Source organism: Vicia villosa, linkage group LG5, assembly GCF_029867415.1.
Source record: "Vicia villosa cultivar HV-30 ecotype Madison, WI linkage group LG5, Vvil1.0, whole genome shotgun sequence".
In the NCBI taxonomy this organism is placed as follows: Eukaryota; Viridiplantae; Streptophyta; class Magnoliopsida; order Fabales; family Fabaceae; genus Vicia; species Vicia villosa.
The window spans coordinates 173,844,991-173,859,824 of record NC_081184.1 but is presented as its reverse complement, the minus strand read 5'-3'; the positions used below and the strand labels follow the sequence as shown (position 1 = coordinate 173,859,824).

Below are 14,834 nucleotides of genomic sequence, written 5' to 3'. Positions count from 1 at the left end.
TGTTTTTTAATTTTCAATTACCTTATTCAAACATATTATTTAATTAATCAAACTTGGTGTTGTTAGTGTCCATATTTATGCGTTTTGTAAGTTAGTCTTCCCATGTTTTAAATTTTCAAAATTAACTCTAAAAGCTTTTAAAAATGGTAAATTAGTCTCTTCTTTAATATTAAATTTCATCGAAACTTTAAATTTAAGAAAATGACGTAAAAAAGTTAACAGTACAAATTTAAAATATATTTTAAAACTAAATTTACTAAACAGTTTTTTTCATCTCTTTAGTAAACTTTTTTTTTTCTGTTTTTAAAATTAGTTTATAAAACAAAATTAAAAATCAAAAAACAAAAATTAGCCAAAACTATATATTTAGAATATGAGATTAGGGAGAATGTCGATGTCATGACTCATGATCATTGCAAATCATATCCCCAAACTAATAATATTATGTGAAAGAGAAATAAAACAACCCTTTCTCCCATTGAGTATAGTACAGAGTATCCTCTAAGGCATGCATAGTATAGAGTATTGTTTAACTACTAAAGTTGTGTTTTTAGATGTGAATTAATAAACCAACTATTATGATTTGCACAATATTAACTTACTCAAACAAACGAATTTACACCCCAAAAATTACCAAACAGCAAAAGCCTCTTTGGTTAAAGATTGTGGTGGACAATGACAGACGTTTCAAACATGTTTAATTATCAAAAGTAAAAAAAGCAAAGTTTGGTGGCTTCCTCGTGATAAAAGAAACTGTCAAACCAGACATAAGTCAAAACAATTTCAAATCAAATTAAAGCACACTTGGGCATCATAAAAATTAAAATAACCTTTTAACTATAACTACTTATATCACAATATCACAGTGTATAATATAATTCATGTAATAATAATATAGTTTTTCCATATAAAATTATGACCACCAATTAGGGGGCAAAACGACAAATTGTTTAGGATGGAGACTTAAAATCTTTATTCTCCTTTAAAAAAAATTGAGAATAAGACAGGTTTTTTTTTTAAAAATGGAGGGCCAAAGCTCAAAAAAAATAAAATAAAAAAGAAACTACCACCACAACCATTCTAGTAGTGTGACTATGGAGTCGATCCTTACGGAGATATGATTTTAAAAACTCAGAAGCCTCCTCAAAGAACTTGAGGCCACTGTTTAGACATCATCTTTAAATCTTAAAAATCACAAAACTTGAGGCCACTCTTTATACATCATCTTTAAATCTTAAAAATCACAAAAATTTATGTTAATATCTACACATAAAAAAATTTAAAATCTTGACATATTATTTGAAAAAAAATATAGATGAAATGAACAATATCAAAAAAATCACTCGTTTTGCCACCAACATTTATCAAAAATTTGAAATAAACAGAACAATATAAAGTGAGGTTCTAAAAATATTATCTTAATCTTTAAAACATACATAAGCACAATAAATTAAAAACTCACACAAATTCCTTTACTTTCACACAATACATTACAACTATTTCACATCTTCACAATTTTTAATTGTGCCTATTTTTTTGTTTTTGTTTTTATATCTACAATCTAATCTCTATTCTTGAATTCTTGCGCACAGAACTCACGTGAAACCATCCACATGCATTTGTTTTTTTTCTCACTAACAACAAAATCAAAATTTACATTAAGCATTCACATATTGTTCACACTCACACACTACAGAGTGATAATAAAAGTAAAACTATTCTTTAATTGAACAATTCTGAGACTGGAAAAGATAATAACCAAATCCAACGGTTACAATCTCACGGCATTCCTTTACTGGCGTAACCGTTAACCAACGCCAAAGCATTGCTGGTGAACTTCTTCACCTTCGTCACACGATCGTTAACGTCCGTTTTCATCGGACAATTCTCCACATCTTGAAATCCATCGGTACACGTTTCTTCATCGGTAAGCGCCGCGCTCATCCACGTCTGGACGTTACTCATCTGAAAAAGAAACGAATCGGCGCCGGCGGAATTGCCGGCGGCTCCTATCTGGCGCATCTGTTTAATCGAGCCGCGGATTTCATCCACCGCGTCGTTGAGGTTGGAGAAGCAGTCATGGAGAGCAAGAGCGGCGCGGGAGTTTCCACCGTAATCGGCGACGCGAGTGAGGTTGGAGAGGTAGGAGGCGGTGCGGTGGACTTTGGAGAAGCTTACGGCGATGGCGATGCGAGCGAGTTGGCCGGGATTCTGTTGGACTGCATTGGCGTAACGAGAGAGGGAAGTGTAGCATATGTCAGGGTAGAGTGTTGTGTTGCAGCTAGAACGGATGAATTCGGTGTCCCCGGTGGTTCCGGTGGTCGGAGGTTGTTCTCCGGTGGCGGTTACTGATTGGAGATATGAGAATGTAGATGCGAAGAAGATGATGGAAAATAGGAAGAGTTGGTGAGGGCGTTGGGTTCTCATTGTTATTTTTTCTTTTCTTGTTCAGAGTTTGTTTCTTTCCGTTTGAGAATTGTAACTGTGCAGAAAGAGAATGAAAGGGAGAGGGTTTTGTAGGCAAAGATTTGTGTCAAATTACTTTATTGTTACTGGCTTTTCAAGTAATAACAATAATGCCATCGAATCATTTTATATTTTTATACTAATTATTGTGATTAATTAAGATTTTTTGAGGAAATATAATATTTTGTACGTAACACTTTAACATACGGAGACTCAAATGTTTTCTTGTTTAGGAGTTTCAGTGCATTTCAATTTTATATCCTAATGCTTTGGTAATATGTTGGCCACTAAAAGTGAATGGATGAAGGCTTCTTGTATTTTGCAAAAATGTTAATTACGGTCTTAGTTTTCAAATATATAATTTTATTTTAAGAAATTAATAAAATTGTTTAGAATTTAGTTGGATGCATCCTAGAATTTCACTAAAATGGTTAAGATATTGAAGACAAAGAAGGTAAACTAATTTTAAAATGGGAGAATTAAATTTTTATTTTTTTAAAAAAGAGAATAAAAATATTTAAATCTAAAAATTAACTAAAATATATTCTTGTATAGCATGCAATTATGCAATGCATGTACCTTGTGCAATACATGTATGATGTATTGTCTAAAAATTAATTTAAACAAATACTTGTGAGAATAAAAGATATGGTGATATAAATTTAAATTAAAAATTCAGTGTAGGTAAGGATTTCACTTAAAGATTTATCATCTTTTATTACCTCTATGGATGATAAGGATCTCATTTAGGATCCAACATCTTTGATCGTCTTTATAGGCGAAAGGATTATACTTAAAGATCTAACATCTTTGAACGCTAATATGGACGACAAGAAACCCCCTTAAAAATTTAACGTTTTGATCGCCTCTATAGTGATCTTCTTTTGAGCTTTTAGGTTTCCTGTAAAGAAAAGAATATCCAACATGGATTTTTTAAAATAATAAAATGAGGTGCCTAATTAAAAAACCCTCGCGTTATGAAAGAGCGTAGATGAAAAAGAGTGCACTCTATGAAATTGTTTGTCCTTACAAATCGCAAAGATACAATACTCGACTATACAAACTAACAACAAAGCAGCTAAATAGTAATTAAAGAAAAAAAAATAAACAATAATTATGCAGATATCTCCAAAGGGCATCCCTTTTGGACCTTCAATCTTCGATCTCCTCAGTGGTTAGAGAGGGAGCCTCATCGCCCTTGCAGGTTTCTCCTGGTGGCTTTATTCCTGAGCCCACTTTTCTTGCCTTCCTGCCTGCAGTGCGGACCTTTTTCAACTTAAGGCTCTATTTGTAACATTTCTTGGCAATCTCGTGATCTCCTTGGATAACTCTTACTCGCTCATTAGGGAGTAGTTACTTCTAGCATAAATACATAGTGGACAAGGCGACGCTCAGCTGGTTAAAAGTTGGTCGTCCAATAATCATATTGTAGGAAGAGGGGGCATTAATGACCAAATATCTGACTTTTATTTCTTTACCTTGATCCTGCTCTCCAAAAGCGGTCTTCAAGGTGATATATCCTTTTAATTGTACACGTTCTCCAAATAATCCAACCAACAAACCTTTGAAGGGTTTCAAGTCTTCAGGGTCGAGGCAAAGTTTTTCAAATTCCTCCCAATATAGAATGTCTACAGAACTCCACTAGTCTACGAGAACTTTTTTAATATCTCATTCGTCGCATTTGACAGTAATGACCATGAGATCATCATTGTGAGGGTCATCTGTATCTTTCTCACAGAAAGAGACTATGTCTTCGGGCGCTTGGGTTCCGCCTTCGGCCTCAGCGTCTGAGCGGTCTTCTATATTCAAGGTTTGGCGAGTGTACTGCGGGTGAAGTTAGTCTCCCCGCCCCAAACGAGTTCTCCTGCTATAGTGTTAAGCATGTGGCGCAAAACTTTACTACCCTCATCTTAGGATGCCTATTTTTCTTTGTTGGACCTATAATTTTCTACGTCTCTCGCCCTCGTGAGTTAGTCTTGTCTAATGCATGGGAAACGTCGCCCTTCACATATTTCTTGATGTGTCCTTCTTGGATTAGTATCCCGATTTCCTTCTTTAGTAGGTAAAAATCTTCAGTATGATTGGATCTATGTGACTATTTTGTTTGAATTATTGCTCTAAACACAATGTGAAAATTAGATTCTCTCATACTATTTTAATTCAGTTCTCTCTCATATTTGCAATCCAATGGTGGATTATCACACTATCAACAAAATAATAGTACAACGGAGAGAGAATAATAGATCAAATAATTGATAATAGGACATAATGATGAAAATATGAGAGAAATGAGATGAGAGGATTTAAATTCCATAATGTGTCACAGAATTAGGGGTGACAAACGGGCATGCCCACCTCGTTTAGACCCTCCCCGCAAAAGCCCCCAAAAAATAGGACGGGCATAATTGAGTTTGCGGGCCTAAAACTTAGGTCCACCCCGCAAAAAAGTTAGGACGGAGAAAACCCGCGGACACTACACATTTTAAGTCTAAAAACACAAAAATTTATTAAATTACCAAGCCCGTAAAAATCTACAAAAAAACGGGACAAACACATTAGAGAGTGAAGACTTAAATATTTAGCCCTATTTATTAGATTCTCATACCCGTTTTGTCACCCCTATTTAGAATTATCATTTTCATTAATATATTTATCTAGCTAGTGTTTTCAAAAAAAAAATCTCATCTTGCATTCAAACATGCACGTATTATGAAACAAAATTGATTTCTATATGCACTATACTTGAAAGATTCCACTAATTTATCCTGGGCGAAATATGAATTGAATAACATAAAGTATGATTCTGTTTGGTTCAAAAAAACAAAAGAAACAAAGTGGCAGACATGTGTAAATAATAATAGTCTACGGAGAAGGCCACTCCTTCCTTGGCGTGGGGACTCAACTTTTTTGTAATCAATGAACAAAATTTAAATAATAATAATTTAAACTACAATGAGTGGAAGCAAAGAAAGTAGCAAAGATAAGTGTTCCCTTTTTTATTAGATAAAAACAACAATAATAATGTGACAGAAACAAAAATGAAAAAAGACATCAAATATGATTTTCTATCCTTAGCATAGGCATGCACAGTGTCCACTTTGATTTTGCGGCTAGTGCAGAATCACAGTGTGTCATTTTCTAGTCCGTGACAAAATCAACGGCGCACATTAACATTATAAAATTAAGTTAACAACCCTTCATCACTATTTAGTACTACTTGTGTTGTGTTTTGAATATATATTAATTATTGCTTTCACTCCACTAAAAACAACTTTTGACTGGTTTTGCTTATTTGTAACGTTGAAGAAAAGATATGAAATGTTAATGTAGTGTCAATTGTAGTTGTGCTGTTGTTCTATTGTGATTGGGATTGCCTCACTTCTATTTTAAAATATGAATGAGCAACAACCCAATATTCTCTATTCTTACACAACTTGTATTATTGGATAAACATTGGAGGTGTCATATTTGTTTCGCACCAACTAAAATCGTGTCACAATGTTTACAAATCGAAGGTAAAAGATACTCTTCAATTCAAATTCAATAATACATTTTTTTTAAGATAGGGAGGATCGGACCACTATATCTTTAAAGTCTAAAAATTTATAAAATAAAATTATTTTAATGTTTGCTCGTAAAAGTTTATAAAAAAACATATAATAGAACAGATACATTATAAAGTGCAGACGTAAAACATTAATTCGTCCACAGACACAATGAATTTGTGCTACATATCAGATCTATTTTGACACCTCTAATTACATTAGAGCAAAGCTTAGATCAACTTAAATAATATTTTTATAGTGTGATTAACATGCACATAACCTTGATAAACTTAAAACTAATATTTCATAAACCTAATATGTATGTCCAAATATTTTTGATTGGGAGATGTATAGAGATAAGGCTTTGTTTCTTCTTTTGACCGCATGTATATGGGCCCACATAACAGACTTAACCATGCATGTGAGCACTTTTTGGCTAGGTCGGTTGAGAAGTTGGGTTGTTGGTTAGGAAATAAGAAAAGAGAATGGTATAATGTTACTCACATTTGCCCACTATTCTCCATGCGTGACACTTTTGATAATACTTTTTTCTAAACAATGTATTGCATTCTCTTCTATACACACTATTTGTGGACAATATCATCATTGTGCTCATTGTGGGAGTTAACCTTCTCCACTATCTAATCTCACAAGTAATTTCTCCTTTGGGCTAAACCTAAGCTATTTTGATGTGAACATCACTAACTAACACATTGGTGGAAAAGGTCAGCATTAAATTACTTTAAGAGTCTTGTTAGATGGAGTAACTAAAATTATAAGCAATTGACATGTTTCAATTGAATTTTATTTATTTTATATAATATTTTTTGGATAAAGTGATCAAATTCTTTATTATTATTAAATTTTGTTGGGCTATTTTAAAAAATAAATAAAAGTTTTGAATTGAAAGTATGGGTATATGATATAAAGTAATACAAAAATGTGAATTTAGAAGATTTAGATCAAATTTGAAATATCAAAAAATTGAGATCAATTTCAAAAAAATTTAAAATGTAGGGAATAGATTAAAACTTTTGAAAATCTTTATGAACTATATTTACAATTTTTTGAATTAATAGGGACTAAATTCTTTTTAATTTTATTTTTAAAGATCAATTTACAAAATTATATATATTTATGAATTTTATATATATATATATATATATATATATATATATATATATATATATATATATATATATATATATATATATATATATATATATATATATATATTAGATTAAAGAATGCATTTCAAATTCATGAATTTTAGGTATTATTTAATTTTAAAAACAATTATAATAATTAAAAATATTTATAAAATCTCTTTATTTTAAATTTTTAAAATTTGTCATCCCAACAATGAAATTTACATTTAAATTACCTAATAAATATATAATACCTTAAGGAATCTCAATTATAGCTTGTTTGAACGAGAGAGAATGTTACGAGAGAATATAATTTTAAATTTTACATATTTTTCTAAAAATAAATTAGAGAATTATAAAAGTGAAGAATTTTTATGAATTATTTTGTCAAACTAAATTTATAAAATTTTAAATACCACCTAAAAACTAATTATTTAAAACTTTATTATCCTATACGCATGATATGAATCTCAAATTAATTTTTATAACTGATGGGTATTTATAAAATTAGTATAGTATATACTTTATGGATTTTGCAAAGTGGTCCCTATGCTTTTTTTTAAAATTGAAAATTAATTTTTATCTTTTAAAAAACAATTGAAATTAATCTTTATTTTAATAATTGATTAAATTACAGTTTTAGTCCCCCTATTTTTGTTTTTAATGACATATAAAATAAAAATAAATGTCTTAATTGATGTAAAATAGTGATTATAAAATCCTTGAAAAAACTTCTATAAAATTCAAACAAATTTTCAATACACACGCATCAAACTTAAGAACTCAAAAAATCAAAAAATCAAATTCATATAAAGTAAAGATAAATTCTTCTATAATAGATGGTAACACAAAAATATTACTGTATAGTTATTATTTCATATCTAAAATCATCTTAAGTACAACTCTTAACTTCAAACATAAACAAAATAACGAGTCATAAACCTTTAGCAAAAGGATTAAATAAGTTTTTGGTCCCTATAAATATTGCAGTTTCATTTTTAGTCCCTTCTGGGTTTTGGCGACGGTTTTAGCTGATTTTGGCAACAATTTTTTGTTGTTGTAAAAATCGTTGTCTAAAGGCAGAGAGGGACAAAAAATGAAAACTACGATATTTATAAGGATCAAAAATTTATTTAACCCTTAGCAAAATAACTCAAATCAAATGACAAATGCTAATTGTAGAGCAAAATGTAACATTTAAATTGAATAATAATAACAATAATACAAATGAAAGTAGTGAAATTTTAATGTAGGTCGAGCACACAAACCAAATTGAGTTTTGATAGGCTGACCATGAGCCTATGAGATTTATACCAAGCTTATCTCCAACCTTAGCAAACTTTTAATCGGGTTGAGCTTACAAGCCAAACATGGGTTTTACACAGGATAACCATTAACCAATGTGAGATTTTATATGGGATGATCTCAAGCCATTGAAATCTTTTGAATGGGCTGAGCCTTCAAACTGAGCCAGTGACTTAGTGACTAAATCTCCAAACTAAAACTTTTATAGGGTATAGCTTACAACCCAAATCAACAACCCTAATCGGAAAAATTATTCAACCAAGATTTAAAAAATGTTCCTTGGTGAATTTACAATACTATCCTTCCAGAATTACACAAATTCCTCACTTACAAATGACATTTGTTGAAAGCTCTACAACTAAATTTCTAAGTGAGAAAACTTTTTTTTAGAGAGAGATTAAGGAGTGAGATATGAGAGCTCACGATTCTGGATGTGAAAATATGAGAGAATGAACCTCTATTTATATGCTATAGGTTGACACAAAAAAGGAAAACTTTTGTGGCCAAAATTAATGAGCCAATCGATTGGTTAGCCTAAAATCAAATAATTAGAATGTTTTAAAAGGTTATAAAATATATATAGCTAATACCATTAATTAAGACAACGTCCTTATTATTTAGGGGCACATTTTGGCACTAACCCAATTGATTAGGTATGGGTTCCAATCAATGGGCAAGTATAAAAAATTGCCTAAAACTTTTCTAACAACTTCCAATTCAAATGACATGGCTTTAAAACAATTTTAGAAATATTTTCTTAAGAAAAATAAGTTATAAAAATCGTTTTAGTGTGTGTGATTAGTCGTATAACTTATGAGAAAGCCCTTATACTTTTACAACATATTGTTCACTCTTAAGCGATAGAGCGAGCTTTCACACTTCCATTCTTTCCCACTTTGAAGTTCAAGAATTTTAAATTTATTCACTTATACAAATACTTTCTTGAATTATTTTTGAAGATAATGCTTGATATGTAATGTTGTTTTGTGCCATCATTAAGGTGCTTTTACAATGATCATTAAACCCTGGATTTGTCTACTTTGTATGATAGTATCTTTAACTGCTTGTTATGCTTGCACTTAAGTTATTAGTTGTCATCATCAAAATCATGTCCAAGAGTATGTTGTTGAAACCTTCTGTGATCACTAACCTGCAAAATATGGTTCCACATGTTCAACTGCCTTAGTCCTTGCAATCCATGCTTTCCTCTACGAACGAGTTGAATCGTATAACGATATGGGAAATTATTGTTCTCACCTTCATGGACAGATCCTTGCCTCCAAGATGAAAAATATCTTGTCATATTAATTGAGAGCTTAGTTTACCATGATCCTGTAGAAGATTGGTGGTAGTGAAAATGTGAGGTGGACCCATAGAATGTATCTCTCAAGTATCACTTCTCTTCCGGTAATACGTTGTTAGCCAAAACATGAAAAGCTTATTACGAAAAAGTACCATGTACCTTCCGGACTCTTTTATTTCTAGTATACATATTATGTATTTATCTTTTGTTAGAACAAATAGATAAAATAGGAAAATATAGCTAAGGATCCTCTTGTTTAGTGTGTCTCTATAGATCTTTGTGTAACGACACAAACAATGATAATTCTATTGTTATCGGATGCGTTGTCTTGCTCTAAACATAGGGTTGGTCGATAATGATGTCCTTAGCGTCTATTAACAACGAAGGCTTCATTTTCCCGTATGTAGGAAAGTAACTTTCTAACATTATAAATATTTCCATTTACTATATTTATACTTTTAGCACCAAATAACTTTTTTTTTTGTTAAGGTGGTCCGCATTCCAGATGAACTACCATAAATTTCCTCACTACTGCATCACGACATACCCAAATCTATTGGATCACTTGGAATGATATGATGTATTACCACTAAACTATTTATTTCATAGTGATTTATTTTTAATATTAACATTTAATAAAATAATTTATTTTTCTGTAAGTGTTTATTTGGAGGCCATATTTGGATTTTGAAGATCATCGAGAAGTGAATCAAGAAGATGTTGCCGTTTGGACTGCAAAAATATTGATTATTGCATTCACTACTATGGAGATGCATCATAGTGATCGAGTAAAACTTCAATTTGGCATGCATCAAGAAATTTCATGTCCACCAAGGTAATTCACACAATTCCATAATAGTAAAGTCTAGAACCAATAGGACTACAACCATTGAACGATATACACAAAAGCTAAGTTTCGTCAATGGAAGTGTCATTGTAACTTAGTCCTAGCTGATTCTATAATGTCATTAGAATCTAAACTAACTCTTGAATACTTGTGTTTGTATAGATCGTTAAGATTAGGTTTCTTTCCGAACCAGTGTAATTAGTTGACCCGCGCCAACAAGCTTCATCGTAAAACACCTAACCTCCAACCGAACACTTACACTCAACCTCCAAGCCAACAAAATTACCAACCAACAATCATCTTAACCTGCGACCGATACATGCCTCTCACATAACCACAATACCAATAACATACCTTATACTAATAATAACCACAAATTTTTTATCAATCCCAACACCAACAAACACAGCCAACCAACCCATCATAGTCATACACTTACCAAAACATTATTAAAACATAGACTACCAAACACCACAATACTTGTTACCCTTTTCCCATCCCAAACATTCACACCAACGTCATCATTCAACCAACCTCATTATCGATCGACCGATATCTAATCAACACAAACAACAGAACATAACTACGAAAACATGGGCAACAAACTCATTTATGACAACATCAAACTAGGTTCATAAAGTTGACGAGAATTACAAAAATTTCTTGAAGTGACAGTCGAGACTTCTTATCAAACACCTCAGACGAATCCAACAAGACCTATATGAGAGATACGGTCTTGGGAGAGTGAAAGCAGTGGTCACTTAGATCAACTGGGTCAAATCAATAATGTAAAAAAATATTCTCTCATATAATCCATATTTTAATATAAAAAATTAGTATTATATTTTTTATTTTTGTTACTTATTAATTTGTGATATTAATTATTTTAATATAGCAGAACGTTAATAATATAATTAATATTAATTAATTATTAATAATTTTAAAAGTTAATCATAAAAACAAATTTAAAAACAAAATATAATGCACTTTGACTGAATTGGCGCCCCGTATTTAAAATTGGTGGAGGCGCCAATTTGTCTGACTTCCTCTTTCAATTGATTGGTGGAGGTGTCAATAGCATTACAGGTTCATCTCGGATTAATTTATGGAAATCTCTCATTCTACTCCGTGGATCTCCCACGCATCATGTGTGTTTTCAAAGATACTCCTGTTTCTGGAGGTATATCTTCTGAAGTGCTTTTTTATTTTAAGTTGATTTGTTCCGTAGATGTATCTCCGGAATTTTTTTAACGTTGTTTATGTTGAGAATCAAGTGTGAGGAAGAAGTCCCACATTGGTTAGAAAATGGAAAATTAACACTTTATAAGTGAGAGAATCCACACACCTATCACCTTAAGGTTTTAGGTGGACAAGTGGTGTGTCTCTCACAAGGTGTGTCTCAAGTGTAATATGCTCCATCGTTGACCCCCTCCCGAATTGCCTCCAACAGTTTAAATGGTTCCGTATATATATATATATATATATATATATATATATATATATATATATATATATATATAAAAATGAAATTTTATTGGATACCTAAGAGTATTATAGGAAAGATTGAGATATCTCTTAATTTATTTTGTTTAAAACATGAATACTATGGGATATGCGAGAGAAACATGGATAATAGGACTTGGATCATCTCCTTCAGTTTTCTCTCCTTCCCTCTCCATCCTCTCTATCTCTCTCTTAATCTCACTCTCACTCATCATTAAAAAACAAAATATAATAAAGAGAGAGAATGAAATTAAGAGAGAGATAGAGAGGATGGAGAGGGAAGGAGAGAAAATTGAAGGAGAGGATCCAAAATGATGGATAATATGGTATTAAAGTTGAAAAACTGGATTATTTAGATTAAAAAAATCGCATATCGAAGTCTCGTGTTAGTTTATTCATATAAATAAATACTATTTATATTATTTGAAAAAAATTAGGTAAGAATCATACTTGTGTGTTACATCTTTTTTGAAACCTACTTAGGGGAACATAAAAGTAAAAGTGGTGGTTAGTAAAGTTATAACTATGCTCCCCATTCCCCACCATTCAAGCAACTATATGCTCTAAATTTAGTTTATATACACATTTCAACTTTCAAGTACATTATAAGCATGTAATATTTCTTCGAAAAAAATTATCGAACAGTGGCATCATACTTCATTGAAAATTCATAAAAAATTGTCAATTATTTCATTGAAAGTTGAAATTACGCTCTAATACGTGTTAGTTAAAGTTTTAACTTAAACCTTGACTTTTAAAAAGTCAAATAAACAACTAAGAGTTAGTTAAGTTTGATTTGAAAAACATTCACTCTCCTAAACCTCTTTCTTATTCGTTTGAGAAGAAAATATTTACTACATATTACGGACTCAGCGGCGTAATTGTTTCTTTTTTAATCTGAAAAGAAGTAATGAAAAAAGAAAAAAAAAAAAAGGCAAAAGTAAAAGAGAGGGTGGGACTTGGCCTTTGGGTGGAACTTATCTTATATATGTGTATTGTTCCTTTTAACACATTTCAAATAATGACAAGAAGAAAAAATATTAGTCTATTGACATTAAATTTAATCCGTTATGTTTTATCAATCCAAACATAGTCTTAATTTTATCTCAGAGTCTATTTGAACTCAGGATATCTTAAATATTGTTAAAATAGATGTACCACTGGACTATATTCATATTGTTTGATTTCTTTTTCTTCTGCAACTACTTATTAACTACTGCATTAGTTAATTTCTTTTGTTTCTACAACTACTTATTAAACACATTATTATTATTATTATTATTATTATTATTATTATTATTATTATTATTATTATTATTAATAGTAATAATAACAATAAAAATAGTAATAGTAATAATAATAAAATGGCTGCAATAGTTGAATAAGTAGCTGCAGAAGTAAAAGAAATCAACCAAAATGAATATAGTCCAATGATTTGGGACGAAAAACGGTATTTTGTCTAATATTAATAATTTTTTCATCACGGATTTATAATTTATTTTAAGGTCTTGCTAACGAGTGCTCAGAAACATTCTTTAAGCATTTTAAATAAAAAAAATATTCATTAAATAAATTATTTATTATAATTTTTAATGCATTGAATACAAGTAATTTTAAAAAAAAAAACTTGTTATTTGTTAAAAAAAGTTAATTATTTTTATTTCTAAAACATTAAATACAAGTATTGATTATCTTTTTAAACTCTTAATCATTGTCGTTGAGACAGTCGTTAACATTTTCTTTTATTTTATTAATTTTATATAGTATTTTTTAGGATAGCTTATAACTTATATTTTTTTTCTTCCACTTTTACTCTTATTATTTGAACTAAAACTCTTTTTTATTCTTTATAAATTACTTTAATTTAAAATAAAATCATTATGTATTAAATGCAAAGAATATTGAACAATTATGTTATTTTATATTTTTTAAAATAATTGAAACAATTAATTTTATCAAATATTTCAATTAATTCATTAGCTATCAACAATTATAAATTATAAATTATTGATAATATTAAATTTAAATTTAAACATTTAACATTAAATAATTAAATTGTATTTTTGTATTTTTTTTCATTAAGAGTTTTTTATTCATATTTTTAGTATATTTAAATTTTAGTTGTTTTTACTGGACTTTTAATTTTTGTTATTTGATTTTATTTCATGGAACAATGAAAAAAAAACCAAATTTATATAGAATGATATCTTTTAATTTATAAATTGGATTTGTAAGCTTAAGTTAAGTTCAACACTTTTCTTAATATATCAAAAACTTTATTTAAGATCCAGTGGACCACCTGCTATTAGGTTTTTGTTATCGGGTCACCCATTATTTATTTTCACGCTCCAAATGTCCAATCCTAAACATGAGTGACATCTAACTTGAACATGTCTATGTCCTAATAAATAAGGACAATCCTTACCCTATAATCGGATTTTATATAATTGAGTTAGCCTTTTTAACAAGTTTTAATGAATAAATATGACTCTTTGGTCGTAATACAAGAGCAAATACACCATCTTTGCTTTATAGTGTCCATATAAAATTCAGGATCCCTCTCTATCAACATTATATATATTCAAGGCCATGATGTGTGCTATAGCAATCAATCATTCTAATCAGAAAGAGAAAAAACAAGACAAAGGTTTTGATTTTCCATAATTAGAAGATCTATATGATAGTAGTTTCTATTACATGTCGGAGATTTTCAACGT

General features: G+C 30.1%; 1 protein-coding gene across 1 annotated transcript; it reads right to left on the bottom strand.

Annotated features, from left to right (window-relative positions):
- Positions 1–1,392: 1,392 nt before the first annotated feature.
- Positions 1,393–2,500, bottom strand: LOC131604062 (21 kDa protein-like). Its single transcript, XM_058876554.1, has one exon. The coding sequence runs from the start codon at positions 2,425–2,427 to the stop codon at positions 1,780–1,782; it is 648 nt and encodes a 215-aa protein (XP_058732537.1). The 5' UTR covers positions 2,428–2,500; the 3' UTR covers positions 1,393–1,779.
- Positions 2,501–14,834: the final 12,334 nt, after the last annotated feature.